At 43.4% G+C, this 15,839-nt stretch overlaps 2 protein-coding genes across 3 annotated transcripts; one reads left to right on the top strand and one right to left on the bottom strand.

Moving 5' to 3' along the window:
* Nucleotides 1–232: 232 nt before the first annotated feature.
* On the top strand, nt 233–3,032 carry zbedx (zinc finger BED-type containing X). The gene is made up of 2 exons (XM_075453812.1): nt 233–550; nt 900–3,032. The coding sequence occupies exons 1-2, from the start codon at nt 359–361 to the stop codon at nt 2,610–2,612; spliced, it is 1,905 nt and encodes a 634-aa protein (XP_075309927.1). The 5' UTR covers nt 233–358; the 3' UTR covers nt 2,613–3,032.
* Nucleotides 3,033–4,324: 1,292 nt separating this feature from the next.
* On the bottom strand, nt 4,325–14,014 carry aimp2 (aminoacyl tRNA synthetase complex interacting multifunctional protein 2). Of its 2 annotated transcripts, none has more exons than XM_075454433.1 (4): nt 13,743–14,014; nt 11,666–11,884; nt 11,278–11,512; nt 4,325–5,171 (listed from the first exon to the last, which is right to left on the bottom strand). In XM_075454433.1, the coding sequence occupies exons 1-4, from the start codon at nt 13,869–13,871 to the stop codon at nt 4,783–4,785; spliced, it is 972 nt and encodes a 323-aa protein (XP_075310548.1). In that variant the 5' UTR covers nt 13,872–14,014; the 3' UTR covers nt 4,325–4,782. The 2 variants fall into 2 exon arrangements, with proteins under 2 accessions (XP_075310548.1, XP_075310549.1); XM_075454434.1 differs by having other exon boundaries at nt 13,857–14,014.
* Between the last annotated feature and the right edge of the window lie 1,825 nt (nt 14,015–15,839).

The following is a 15,839-nucleotide window of genomic DNA, read 5'->3' as shown; positions in this document are numbered from 1 at the left end:
GGGAATTCTCGTAAAAACCAAAGCGCTGCCATCATCGTGAGTACAATTTACAAGGCATAGATTATGACGTAACGCCTGTGGCGCCCCCGATCATACGACGCATGCGTACTATTTCGCTTCACCCGGTCCACCTGCGTGTGACCGGCTGCTGATGCGCATGTGTGGAAGTTGGGCTGTGATGTCAGTGTCCGCTCCTTCCTCATTTGCTGGGCAATATCTAAACAAAGGCCTGCCCCCTTTTTTCATGAGGATTTCTCTACTGCCGTCGTTACTTTACGTGTAATCACGATTACTAAATCGGATTACGATACTTTTATTATATTTTAACACGTCGGCATTAGTAGAGGCAGCGTCCGAAATGGATGTGGATCACCATGAAACCAGCGGCGAGACCAAATCAGCCATTAATACTTGGCGTTATCGCCACCATTTCACGTACAAGGCAGATCAAGGAAAAAATATCATCGTCCAATGTAATCTGTGTTTGCCGAGGGTTAATCTGCTGTCCACATCGAAAACCTCCACATCCAACCTGAAGAAGCATTTAGACGTAAGTCGCCCAACGTAGCATCAATGTGTCAGGCTCCCTTTCACGGTGTGTTAATGTTTAAATGAGTCAATGAATGAATAGCTACCCTCATGATTACTAACGTTACATTGTGGCTGCATGCTACAGTCATGGCGCCTGCAGGCTCTTCTTGCTCAACTTGGCTGGGAACATAAAGCCATCGCTTTATGTCAGCATGGTGGTTTATAAGAGTCGTTTTTTGTTTTGTTTTTGTTTTTGGTGAAAGTTCACAAACGGATACAAAGTTTGCACATGCAAATGTCACGCACGCGCGCACACACACGCGCACACCCTGAATCCAGCAGTAAATCTCTGTCACTTTGTCTTGTAGAGAACACACTTGGGCTGTGAAGCCAGGCCTGATGCCAAGAGAGGAAGGAAGAAAGAAGAGTACAATGGTGAGGAGAGCAGACACTACCAGCTCAAAAAGCTTAAAGCAGAGATCATTTCGAAATGCTTGACTCAATCAAAGATCGATGATCTCATCTTTACCTTCATTGTGGAGGACTGTCAGTCATTTTACGTGCTGGAGCAGCCTGGTTTCAAGAAGCTGATTGCAGGCTTGACTGAAGGGCTAAAGACCATGGACAGGGTCACCCTGTTCACTAAGGTGGACCAGAGTTTCTCCAGGATGCGGGAAGAGCTGATGGCCAAACTCGCCAACGTCCAGTATGTGTGCACCACGGCAGACATCTGGACAGCCAGCAACCGAAGCTTCTTCGGGATGACCTGCCACTGGATCGATACTGAGACATTAGAGAGGAAGTCTGCCGCTCTGGGCTTCGCACGGCTGCAGGGCTCAATCACGTATGACAACATCGCCGGGCGAATACACGACAACCATGTGGCGTACAATATTGAAAGCAAAGTCCAGACCACAGTGACAGACAATGGTAGCCCCTTTATCAGTGTGTTCAGAGAGTTCTCAGTGGACAGCCAGGAAAGCGACGACGACATTGGGATCTACGAGAACATGATCGCCATTCTTGAGGGGGAGCCGGTGCAGGACATGCTCCTGTTTCTGCCCTCTGTGCAGCGCTGTGCGTCACACACACTGGAGAAGATTGTTACGGAGGACTTTTGGCAGGCCATATCACAGGGGCCCATGTGCCAGCTACATTACAGTTCAATGACCAAGGTGTATTCCATTTGGAGCAAATGCCACCATCTTCAGGTCGGAATGGATGCCGCAGAGGAGATAGGAAAGATGGCGCTTGTTGTGCCCGCTGTCATACGCTGGAATGTGGAGTACTGTGCAGTGCAGAAGATCGTCTCTCTCAGTGAGCGCGAGCTGACGGAGCTCTGTGCCCGCCTGGAGGTGCCCCGCCTGCAGCCGGAGGAGATGGCCTTCCTCAAAGAATACGTGGCTGTGTTCCACCCACTCGCGTTTGCGCTCGAACTGTTCCAGGCAGAGCAGAAATGTTACCTGGGTCTGGTCATCCCAACTGTTCTCAGTTTGAAGAACAAGTTAAACGAGCAGAAAGATGCCGCCAAATACTTCGGTGACGTCATCAACAGCATTGTAATGACCATTGATGTGCAGTTCCAGCACCTGTTCTCTAGCACAGACGCGAAGATTGCAACAGCAACAACGCCTCAGTTTCGCCTGTGGTGGATGGCGGCCTCCGAGAGGGAGGACATGTGCTCCCTGCTGGCCACCAAGGCGTCCCAGATGGATCCCTGTAGCGTAACCGAGGCCAACACCAGCCGCAACCTTTCCACCATTGAATCTGAAGATGACTTCTTCAGCTATGGGTCTGCGAAGGCCAACACACAGAACCAGCCACGGGGGGTGATGGACGAGATCCGCAAGTATGTGGAGGGAACAGGGAAGAGCCTCGAGTGCTTGCAGGATTTCCCTCGGGTGAAGCACCTCTTTCTAAAATACAACACCACGCTGCCATCCACTGCCCCCGTCCAACGTCTCTTCAGTCAGAAAGGCAACCTGGTCACCTCACAGAGAAACTTTCTGACTGACAACTACTTTGAACGCATTCAGATCTTGAGATATAACAGCAATGTGTGCCCTTTGTTAACGGAGTGATCCAATACTGTTGACTTTCTCTCAGCCTTTCAGCAGATGTAGAATGAAACCATAATGTGCTAAAATTCTTCCCAGGAACCCCCCCCAGTAACATTTCATTTCAGGCACTTTATCCCAGATGTGTTTTTTTCTAAATCCTCCCCTTCTTGTGTGATTGGCAAATAATACATCTGTCGCTCCAGAATGGCCTGAATGAAGATATCTGATTGACAATCATGAACACAGACGTTCACAGTGAATGGACAGACTAAAGCATCTTTCTATCTATGCTGTTGTTGTTATATGAAGTAGCCACAAGGTTAAACTGAAGTGATTTTGTCTTTCAGTCATGCTAGTTTGTTTTTTTTCTACAGATGTTCAGTGAGAATGCATCTCCCGTCTGTGTGTTTTATATATCGTATATATATACATATATACATATATGTGTATATATATAAAGAAAAAAAGAAAAACTGCGTTTGTGTCTCAGTTTTTTTCCAATAAAAGCCAATGGCACCCCTCACGTGAACTGATTAGCAATGGGACAGGATCTGCTGCCTCATTTGCACGCAGCCTTGGCTGCAACAACAAACACGGATCGCCGTTTAAGAGGCGCCTGCGTTTGTAAGGAAAGATACACAGCATGCAAACACGTATTTTCCAGCGCTGCAGAGTCTCGAGCGTATTCGTTGCACGGGCCCAGGTGTCAGCTAAGAGCTTTCGACTCGTCCGACAGCTGCTTGGAGACCAACAGGAGGCTACCGGAGAATACAAACACACTTGTAACGCAGCCGCTGTCTGGGCCAAAGCTGTCATAAATGGGACACTTGGGGAAAAATGCTTATGCTTTTCAACATTACAAGTAGGATTCTTAAGTATGCAACCTTTGGTCACGGTTCTCTGCAAATGTGCCTTCAGCATTCACAAAGCAGATATAGCAGTGTACTGGTGTGGAACTCCCCCGCTGACATGGAGTTGGTTGGATTGTATTCAACAAACCGGCTGATGGGGAGAAAAACTGCTTTAACGACCGGTGTGCGTGTGAAGGATTGTTGTAGAAAAGAAGAGTTGCAAACATTAATAATATAAAAAATATAATATAAAATAGTCTAGGGGTAAAAATAATATATATATAGATATGTATATTACAGTGAAGCCTAGATGCCACAATAAATTTTCTTTAAATTGTCATAGGGTCATTGGCATTTGAGGGTTTTTGGAAATCTCAGCTCAACTCTTCTCTACAAAAACAATGAGGTTTTCTTTAAATATTTTGGACTATGATTGTGACAAAAATATGGGCAAGAAAAAAAAAAAAAAAAAGTTCTAGTGTGGTGACATTTTAACTTCTAATTCAGCGGCCGACATGCTGTTGCTGTATCAGTAATGAGACTGTTTTAGTCCAACATATGTGTCCCCGGCCGAGTCATCAATACATCTAAAACTGATGAAGCTCCAATGAACCAGGTCTTATCCCTAAAAACTTAAAAACCGTCTCAAATGCTTGTCAGAGACTAAAGTCCAGTGAAGGAGAGACTGTCCAATGTTTACCTTCATTGGTGGAGGAAAGATGTGCAATGCTGGACAGAACGGACAAAGTTAATGAAGAAAGCATACCTTCGAATCAGTAACTGCCAATCCTGCCATCTGTTGGACACGCATGTGCACTTCATTTTCTAAACAAATTGCTTTTAAATCGATTAACTAGCCAATAAGAACAACAAAAAAAGGGGTTTAAAGGTAGATCCAAAGTTTTAATGTTTTAAGAAAAACAAAAAGGTACAAAGTACTACAAGTGAAAACACGTAGTAATACCCTTCCCCACATGTTACTACACACATTTAGAACAGGATCGTTGTTAGGCACAAAGTGGATGGAGGGTGTGCAGTGTGTGTTTGTCCAACAACCTCTGTCAGTATTGGTAATTTAACCCTTCACCAGCCCAATTGTCTACATGATCCTCTCATGCTTCCTCCCTTGCAACAGATTGCTACAGAATCTCTTGTGTTGTATGAAAGCAGCACGGCAGAGATACTTTTAAGTTACTTTAACCATCAGCCACCCTGCTTCTACTGAGTCCGTCAGCAGGGGGGGAAGTATAAGCAGGAGTTCAGACATGGCAGAGTTATTTCATTATTCTAATGCCCTTCTTTCACTTAGCCTCAGGAGTCTGGTCCCAGGCAGGCCCAAGTCACTGCAGATGTAGCTTGGCAGGGCTGAAGTGGCCAAGGTTCTCACAAGACTTGATCCAGCGTTGCACATTGGCAGGGGCAGAGGAGGTGGAGCCACTCTGCAACAAGCAGCAGTAGCAGGCGATATCAGCCAAGGAGAACTCCGCTCCAGACAGCCAGGGGCTGCGGCCCAGAGAAGAGTTGAGGGCCCGCAGGACAGCTGCTCGCTCCTTAGAACTGCCCTCTGCCAGCTGGAGGAAAGCTGTGTCCACCCAGCTGTCCACCGTGGTGGCAAGAGCTGGGTCACTGGGGTAGGGAGCCAGCAGCTTGAAGAGGAAGCGCGCCACGTTGGCCTCACCCTCGATGGGACACATGTTGCGGACGTTGAATTTCATCTGCAATTTGGGAACTGTGGAAAGGCCAAAGAAACAATGAGTAATGGTTATCAAGATCCTGTTATATCAGCGCAACTTTCATTATTACAAAATGTGACCACAAATCTTCTGCGATGGTTATAAATGGCATATCATTGTTCCTCATTACAATCTGAAAGGTTACCTTTTCACGTACTGCTTATGAAATGCACGATGTATTCAACGCTTCATTGTTGAAGGAGCGGACATTGTCGCTCCCCTCAATCCTGATAATTACTGCTGATCAAATCCTCCTAACCCCAGAGGAAAGTAGCTGTACACCTACATAAAGGTTTTGGTGTTACGGTTTGTTGTAATTACTTTGACATGGTGAACAGTACGGTAATTAAGTTTCACAATTGAGAAAAAGCAAGTAGCAATCCACCCATACTTTCATAAGAAATATCATCCTAATTAAACAGCAACACTCAGTCTCAGGACTGTGAGATTCCGCATGGATGTGCTTTACCTGGCATTTCTGTTCTGACTCCCCACCAGCCTTCACAGCTTCACACGTAACATTACCATTTTCAAGAAGCACAGATTTGATGTTTAGACCTGAATCACTTTTATTTGCCAAGTACGCAAACACATACAAGGGATTCTTTGCCGGTGGTTGTTAAAAAAATGTAATAAATATAAAGGGAAAAAAGGGATTTGTGATTTGTTAACTTTTCTTAAGTGTAACCAGGGCTGTAGTGGAGGGTAAACGCACGTAAACGCCGTTTACGCACCTCTGGAATTTAGGAAATAGCGTTTACCCACCTCTAAATAGCGTTTACGCAGCTCTTAATGGCAATTACGCACGTCAAAGTTCCCTGCGCCTTGTGATCTGCCGTTGGAATACAGTGAACCCTCGCTATAACGCGGTTCACCTTTCACGGTCTCCCTGCTTCACGGATTTGCATCGTGCATTGTGTTCTGCATTCTGATTGGCTAAACAGTCTCTCCGCTTCTTCTCTACCTGTGTGTCAATAACGTTGTGGTTTAATATGTACACGTACACGTTCATTACAGTTCTCAAACATAATCGATGGTGGCATGTCGGTATATATAAATATTTTTGCCCAGAAGAAAAAAGAACGACAACAACTACCGATCTATGCTCTTCTCTCGAAAAAAACACACCTGCACCGCAGGCTTTAGAAGAAAAAAACGCTACAGAGCGGAGTCAGGATGCAGCGGCTCAGTCAGAAGAGCAGTGAAATACACGTGAGTCACTATTTGTCCCACTGTACTTTGTATTTTTTTTTCAAAATCATTTTTCATTTTCTCCCGTTCTAATCCAATGACTCGGGTCGCGGTGGGGCGGTGCTGATCTCCACAATTTGAAGCCTTCAGTTCGTATTGATGATGAAAATGATTATTTTACAGTAGGCTACAGTAGTTATTTGTAAAAAAAAAAAAAAAAAAACGTTTATACAGTACTTTTATTTGTTAAACAAATGCTTGGGCCTGTAAAACGGCTTTGTTCTTTGGTTTCAATGCATTATGCAGTATTTCATTGTATAATAATTGTAAAAAAAAAAAAGGTTTCTACTTCACGGAGTTCGCCTATCACGGGTTCTTTTTGGAACGTAACCACGAAGTTTTTTCGATATTGGCTGAACATCAGCTGAGTTACTGAGTTATCCCGAATAGCTTAGTACAAGCGCTAACGGACCCTGGTCCGTATCTCCAAAATTACCACACTAAAATCACATGTCATGACACCAAACTTCTACAGTTGTACAAATATGGTCTGTACTCACCAAACGATGCATTTGGAAGTTTGTACATAGTCCAGGAGTTTATTATTATCATCAACACAAGCCTGATAGCTTTTCTGCTGCTAAAGCTTCGTTAACGTCACTTCTGGGAGCTGGGAGCTTCAAAGTAAGATGAGGGTTGATCTACTACTGTAGACAACAAAGCAAGGCTGCTCAATTTCTCCATTATTAAAATAAATTCACAACTCTACAACATAAAAATTCATGTAGAATATAGCATATAGGCCTACTTTGTTGTCAATTTAAGTAGCTTAGAGCGCAAGTTTACTTTTATTTTCCATTTTTTTCTTCTTCCTCGTCGAATTTCTGTCGTCATCTGGTATAAGTGATACAATTGGCTATGAATCGCGCGCAAAGCAGCATGGGAAGAACCTGACGTCATTTGATAGACATTCGTAGCGCCCAATAAACGGCTCTAGGCATTCGTAAACCACGCCTCAAATACGAGAAAATGCACACCTAGTTCCCAGACCACCATCTCATCGAGATTGTGGACGCGTCAGCCAGGCTAAGGGTTCACTGTAATCCAAAATAAATTTGGTGTCCTGGAAATGAAGTCCTGGCTGGTGAAGCACAGGGGAGCCATGGACCCCAGAACACGCCCCTGCAAGGCAGAACCTGACGTAGCGGACAAGGAGGCCCTCTGGGCACTACTTTAAAAAGCATGTATACTAACACACACACACACACACACACACACACACACACACACACACACCATATCTACTGTAGATAGTTCTTACTCTACACATACTTTTCTTTACTGTTGAAATTTGAAATTTAATAAACTACAAACTACAAACACATTTGTTGACTGTCATTGATTTAATATGACTTTAACTGATAACGTCATGGAATATGGCCAGGACAGCCATACAGATTCGCGACACCTTGCGTTGCTTTGTGCTGTGTCGCGTGACGTTGCGTTGCGTCGCGTCACGGTCTGTCTGATCAAAAAATTCATAGTTTACCCACCTCTAATTTGACCACTACAGCCCTGAGTGTAACTGCTGTGGTTAAGTTCTACTACACCCCTTTGTTTAGACCACCAAAGCTCAGATTCCAGCATCAAAAAAAACTGGTGTTCCCACCAAGTCTTCGCTGGTCCAGAGCAATGACCAACTTAACCAACCAGACCGGATACAATGTTGTGACCGCCATGTTTAAAAGTCCAGAGCCAGTGTCGCGTTTTATCTGCTTAATTCAAGAGAAAGCACTAAAATCCTGAGCTGCAGTGTGTATGTGAAGTTTGTGCAGCACAGAAGGAACGTCGGCTCATTTTCCTGCTGTTTAATGTTTTACATTCTGTCGTGTCTGTGAGCGCTGCACAACGTGCCATTTAGAGTGGCAATCGCAGTTGCTGTTTGGAAACACCAGTCAGAGTTGCAGAAAGCCTTCAGAAACGCAAAATATTTTTTATATCACGTTAAAAAGGGGTAAAACTAAAACTACGAACATATACACCGATCAGCCGTAACATTCTGATCACCTGCTTAAAGCTGCAGTCGGCAGGTTTTCAAAATACCGAGTCTAAAGTTGGAAAATTCCAACTGATACAACTTTCAGGTCCCTCCCCCAACCTCTAACAAGCTCCGACTCGCCCCCCAAACCCCTCCCCCTCTGTGGACGAGGTTGTGCACGTGAGTTCACACCAGTGTGAGCGCACACAAGCTGGGGCAGACTCACGCTCAGCAGCGTGTGCACAAGCTGTGATTGACAGGTAGGATTCCTCCACCCTAACTTGATTGGTTAAAAACAGCCGGGAGCGCTCGGTTTTTGCAAGCATGATTACAGGCTTCAGAGGAAGCTACAGATTTCGTTATTTTTCCTAAACAGCCTATTTAATATTCTACTTCCAGAATCCCATGACAGTTCAAACTAATATGACTAAAAAAAAGTTGCCGACCGCAGCTTTAATATTAACTAAGTCCTCCTGAGGCTGCCAAAAGAACTTTTACTCGTCAGAGAAGAAAGGACATCTGAGGGGATCTTGGAGAGTCTAATTGTCGGGCACTGGAAATTGATCCCTTGGGCCCTGTGGGGTTGGGTCTTTGTGGGCTTGCTTCCCACAAATGTCACCAGATCCCATCAGAATGATATCTGGGGAGCTTGGGGACCATGTGAACACATCAGACTCTTACAGGCTAAAAACATCAGTATCTGGATGTGTGAAACCCTCATTCACCATCAGAAAGGAGCCCTTAAAAGCCTTGAAAGAATACAAGAGGATATCTGCTTTACCTGGGACTGAAAACTGTCAGGGTCAAAACAGTCCCAGATACTGCGGTAATTGTGCCTGCCTTCATCCAGAGCATGGTTCTTTATGCTGAACGAGGCGTTTCTTGTGCTTTTTGATCTATTCCTAAGCAGTTTTTGCAAGTCCAACTGTTGTCCTTCTGGGGGAGGCTACTACTTTAGCAGAAAACTGTTGCCATGCGGGGGAGTGCGACTAGTCTGGCCCTGCCAAGTAGAAGACAACTTTCAAAGTAACATCCATGTGAATGCCAGGATGCAGGTTTTCCCAGCAGAACGTAACATGATGAGCAGCGTTACTCACTTTAACTGTCAGTGGTTTCTAATGCCATGGCTGATCGATGTATAATCTGGAATTCGCCTGCGACTGTGAGAGCTACCATGTTTAGCTTAAGTTGTGGATTTCAAAGCCATTTCTGCAACTGCTATTTTGAGAAGCTGACACCTAAGTAGAAAAACTAAACTTGTTTTGAGATCCCCCCATATATCTGTGTGATTAGAGCCCTGTGTGGGACCGTTTCTGTAACCCTGCTCCCGCTTATTCATGGTGGATGTCTGACCATTTCACACAATAGTTATTTTGTTTTTGTCTCCCGTCCCATCTTCCATTTACTGTATTAACCCATTGACGCCGGATGTTGCGTAGCGCAACATTGTGCCTAACGCCGGTTGTTGCGTTGCGCAACATGGTCCCTAACGCCGGTTGTTGCGTAGCGCAACATTGTTCATTTATCATTATTTTCAAGGCGCATGTAATGCACAATGATTGGTATTTGTTTGGAGAGGATGAGGACGAGGACGAGGAATTTTTTGGCTTTCAAGTAGACTGGCAGTCCGCTGGATTTCGCCCCCGACGTCAACAAAAGTTTACTCGTACACCGGGGCTGAAGGTGCCAATATCTGAAGATGCAAGTCCTTTAGATGTGTTCTCGCATATTTTCACTGATGAAGTTTGGGATATGTTGGTGACACAGACAAACTTATATGCGGATCAGGCGCGCGGCCACACACCACCCAACTCGAAGTGGAGCCCCGTGTCAAAGCAGGAGATGAAATCTTTCATCGGTATCTGCCTAACTTTTGGAATAATCAAACTACCAACTCGCCGGGGTTACTGGAGGCAGAGCAAGTGGCTGTATCAGACAAATGTCGCCCGAGTGATGGCACGAGATCGTTTTGACATGATCTGGAGGTAATTATTTATTCTTGCGCTTCATTCTGACGACTTCTCATTCTTATTTGAGTGGCGTTGCCCTTATGTAAAAAAAAAAAAAAAGAGAGCCCGGTGCGAATTACTGCAGTATAACTATGATGTTTTAGAAGTCGTGTCACTGAAGTTTACAGTATAACTGCAAAATGCAAGATATATTGCAGTTTCTTTTTATCATTCATTATTATTGCTGATATTATAATTTTGCAATGACGTCTCTATCATGGCCAGAAATGTAGCTGAAGTGGTGCCTACATTTACTACTAATACTAATAATAATAATGATGATAATAATAGTAATGATGATTAGTTATAGTATAGTAATAGTAGTATAATAAATAGCAGCATTGGGTATTATCCTGAATCATGTGTGTGTCTGTGTGTGTGTTTGTGTGTGTATTGACTCATCTTTTTCATTTTTTTTTTAATGAAAATGTGTTGGTGTTAATGCTGAATGAACATGACGGAATAAAAGCAGAGAATTTAACCTTTAAAATGCAAATTATTTCATGTCTTTATGTGTTTCAGAGGCTGAGACTATTGAATTGTTCTTAGGTGTTTTCAATTAATTGTTTTTAGTTAAAAAAAACTCAGGCATTGGGGACCTTTTCTAAAAACTGGCTTAGGCATTGAGCAGCTTTTTTTGCAGGTGCTTTAGGCGCCAATGGGTTAAACCCTTTAGCACAAAGAGGGAAAAAAAAGCATCCCTAACTTCTTGTTTTCACTTTACAGTCCAGCTTTAATCTTCCTTTAAATGTCATTTGTTGACCCCATCGCTGCGTTTAAAGCCAGATTAAGCACCGGAGTTGGTGTCAAAATCGCCTGCTCCCATAAGATTTGTCTCAGGTCCCAATGTATGCATCTACTTACCATCTTTCCATATGAGTGTGAAGCCCAGTTGAAACAAGTGGCGGGCGTAGCTGTCCGCATGTCGTGGGCCAAGGCAGGACAGGAGCTGTGGTGGCACATCGGTAACCGAGGAGTGGACGTGGACGGTGGAGAGCACCCGGTAGCGCTGACACAGCAGGCTATGGAGAACCAGCAGGGTCAGGGGTGGTTGTGCCGGGTTGGCATTTATAACGATGTCACGGAGAGCCCCAAGATCCTTTTGGCGTAAAGTGCAGCATGGTAAGTATAATCGCCTACTATAACAAGGCCACTATAGCTTTCATAAACAGGTACTATTGAATCCACACCAGTGCATGGGTTGTACTCCAACCTGAAAACATGGGCACAAGTGTTGATGCTAGTTGCTCACCTTGCCCAGTAGTGTGTCCAGGTCCGTGGTGCTTTTAAAGATCGTGGTGCTGGAGCTTTGGGAGGAGAGGCTGCTGCTGACCGTCACATCCAGGTCTGCATCTGGGGTCGTCACAGTCTTAGCGAGACCCTCCACAGCTGCTTTCAGCTCATACAGTTTTCTCATGATCTCATCCTGCCGGGCCTCCAGAGCTTTGACTGCCGGGTCCACCTCACCATTCTAGAGCGACACAGGGGAAATGCTTACTGAGACCATGAATGGGAATCTGACGATGTGAAAAATCAGTTTGGAACAGTCATGCAGTAGATTTGCTACTTATGGGACAACTATATAGGCACACAAGTTCATTCCAAGCGCAATTATGAAGACATTTTTATTAGACATGGTTTGATCTCTTCTACGATTATCAGGTTATAAGATTATACCAAAATTTGGGCAAGTTACATATTTTGTAGATTTTTTTTACGAGAAGAGAAAATGCAAACCCTGAAACAGGAATATAAAAAATAAATATTCTTCTTTTTTTGTTGGCTTAGTAATTTTAAAAAAATTAAGTACTCCATGACAGCATTAGAGGATGCTTTGTGTCACCTTCCACTTGCTAAATCTCATTACGAAGATCCTAATCTCAGTAGGCCTTAATTGCAGGAACATATAATGCAGACCAGAAATTGCTATTAAACACTGACAGCTTACGATGATGATGATGATGATGATGATGATGATTCTAGGTCATCTTGCAACAGACAGGGGCTACTCTAAGCAGTTGGCTGAGGATTTTAAAATGAAGCCATCTAATGCTTGAGGGGACCACAAAAACATAATAATGCATTCACAGCTTTCAGTTTGGACTGCAGGAATAGTCAGGCAGAAATCAGATTTAAGAAGAACATTTGAGACGACACGCGAGCTGAGAAGAAAGGCAAAGAAAGATCTCTAAGTACTGCAAAGGAGCTGCAGGGAGGTGTTGCTGACAGAAGCGGTGGTGAACTGATCCTCGGTGTAGCAGTAATACACAAACAGAGACAGCACTGAGGTTTCATCGGCATGACACCCTATATGTGACCCCTTCATAAAGCCGGTAGCTGAGGTATGGAAAGCACTATCTGGACAAAACAATATATGGAATAAATAATGGACAAATTAATTTAAAATCAGGCCACAATCATCTGTGCAAATTGAGTACATAAATCCTGCAAACTGAACAACTGCACTGCTGGAAAAGGTGGACAGGGGGAAAAGGAAATCTGTTGCGCATGCAAGACAGCCTACACTAAAAATCAATTGCAAAGACAGATATGTCTTCAAGATGACAATCATTCTAGAGCGATAAACTCCTTCAAAATACCTCTTATAGAGACTGCTGTATGGTCACAGCCTTAATCAGCAAAATGTAAAGTGGCCAAAGGTGCCACAACAAAAAAAAAAACTTTCATTTAACACTTTCTGATACAACATCAAAAGTAAATGTATGCAGTGAATACAGATATGCAGCCATTATAAAAGTAATTTGCTCATTTCATATTGCTGATGCATCAATGAACAAATTGTAATTTAATGCTGGTGTGAAGCGACAGTATTTTGTCATATCTCTACGTAATGTTAAAGCTATTAAACTATCAAAAGTAGAGATTGCAATAATTCCCCCTTTTTATGTGGTGGACCTGAGGCATAAAGTGGCATGAGTCCAGGAAACCCCCACTGAACCCCCACAGCAGGAGCAGGTCTCCTATATACAGAAACGTAATCGTGACTGGTTATATTATTAATACCAAATTCTGCAAAGACAATAAAGGCTCGAGACGAACTATCCTACTAGTTTAATTACTTTATTATGTAAAATAAAACTGATTTGAGGACTGAACAATGGAGCTGTGTAGCAAAGGTTGCATCAGCCAGAACTGAGATTACTCATTGTGCCGACAAGCTAGCTAGCCAGGGTAATGGCTAAATACGACGCGCGTAATATCAAAACGTAATACAGAAACAGACCGCGGACAAGAACTATTAACAACAAAAAAAAAAACCTAACCCAAGCAGTCGAAAAACTATCTCGAAATTAAGTTAGTTCGGTTACCTGCATCGCATGTTCGGAGGTGCAGCTGTTCCCCTGCTGCGCGTGGACATTTGGTAACTTGTACATGCAGGTTGGCAAATCAATCTTTATCTCACCCCCAAAGATGGGCTTTACCTGGTACATGGGCATGGTGGAGGACACTTAGTACACTGTTAGACACAGTTACAATTAACAAAAGTCCTGGACACAGAAGTCCTCTGACGATGCGTGATGTTGACAGATAGCGGCAGCGGCAGCTCAGCTCACTGACACACCGGAAAGAGGCCACGATGATGTCACATCCGGAGGGAACCCCGGATTTCATTTCACAAGCTTATTATAGGGCTCGGGCACACGCGTTGCATTCTGGGATATGGTCGCCATATTGGAGGCACAATCTCGTAAACAAACCCTGAGGCAAGACGGAGATCAAGGACCAAACAGTGAGAGAAAAGTGAGAGAAAAGCATGTTAAAATCGAAGAAAGGATGTGGGATATACCGGGATACATTACAGAAGGAAGCCAGAGATCGGTACATACAGAAGATTGCCGTTATAAACGGACTGGACCATTATGAAATACCGAGCAAGGAATGGATTGTCGACGAAGATTTACTGCCTAAGTTCACCCTTTCGGACATAATTGCGTATATAGTATGTGGTGTCAGTGCTTATACTTCGCAACAGTTTCAATTATAATGACACTTTACACTTTTGTCATGTTACTCTACTTGTAAATAAATAATGAAACACACACACTTGGCTGTATCTCAAAGCATATTTATTTCAGACAACTTCAACTTTGCACAACACTCCTGCTCATGGTGGTCAGAGTACAACATACAGACACAATCTTGTCAAAGAATGTTTTGTCTTCACCTTCGCATGGCAAAACTATGTTGATAGGTACTTTTGCTGACAAAAAGGTGTATTGTTTCTGACAGTTCCAATCGCCCTTTCCATGTGAATTTGGAGATGGGCAATTTTCCTTGTATTTTCCACATTAAATTAAGATTAAGATCAGATTTATTGTCATGTATACATGCATACACACGAAATTTGTCCTCCGCTTTTAACCCATTGAGACATCCCTTGCTTCCAACTGACAGTGTCCTCTTGTGAAGGCGGGGATCTTTACCTCAGCACACAAAAGTCTGTAACTTACCAGAATGAAAATGCAGAGAACACACTCTCATCGACACCGGGATTGAGTGGAAAGTTATGCTTGGTCGTCTTACAGCAGCGATCCATGCTAGTCGACGACGCTTTGTTATCTCGGACACTTGGTCTCCGTGGGTGCGCCTCCAAGCAGGAAATCGGTAAAAAGATAAACCATTTACGATTTCCCCCCCATTCCTGTCACGGCTTACGCTATTGCACCCCACGACACAGCAACGTAAGACCATAGTGGCAAAGACAATAAGTAAAATAGATAAACCAACGAAGAAAGTTTCGAGACCAGGCGGGAGTACGTCTGAGCGCAGTGGAAAACAATGTAAACAAAACAGTTCTGAGCCTCCAGTATGGCCGCCGCTCACGTAGTGACGTCACGTGCCCGAGCCCTATAAATGGCTTTTTTTTTTACCAGTTATCTCATTTCTTAAGACATTGTATTTCATAGGGTCGTTTTGCAATTGTAAACGCATTAGTATAGATTTGGGTTTAATTAGAGTGAAGATATGTGGAGGTTTTTAGGTTCAGCTTTATGAATAAAGAATGTAGCAAAGATGAGCAAAACGTTTACTTTTAGGTCCTCTCCACGTTCTTGGAGACCACACTAAAAATAAATGAATAAATAAAAAATTCTAAACTAATATTTCTCAATATCTTTAAGCTCTAAATTCAGTCAATCAGTAGTGTTGTTATTGCTACTTAACCCATTCATAAATAAACGCACACACGTGTTACATACAGAACATAAAATATAACTCACATATATATAAACTCCAGATATGTTTGCAAGTGTAAGCAGTTTATATATGAATGTTACCATATGTTATTTCGATTTATTGGGGGAAAAAAAAATCAAGACAACTGATTTGTGTGAAAGATTTTGCGGAAAGATGTCCAGGGGACTCCAAATACACTAATATGTGTTTTTCATGAGAAAGCGATGCTT

This window comes from Odontesthes bonariensis, chromosome 21 (genome assembly GCF_027942865.1).
Source record: "Odontesthes bonariensis isolate fOdoBon6 chromosome 21, fOdoBon6.hap1, whole genome shotgun sequence".
Lineage (NCBI taxonomy): Eukaryota > Metazoa > Chordata > Actinopteri > Atheriniformes > Atherinopsidae > Odontesthes > Odontesthes bonariensis.
The sequence above is the reverse complement of the archived record's forward strand: the minus strand, read 5'-3'. Positions and strand labels throughout refer to the sequence as shown.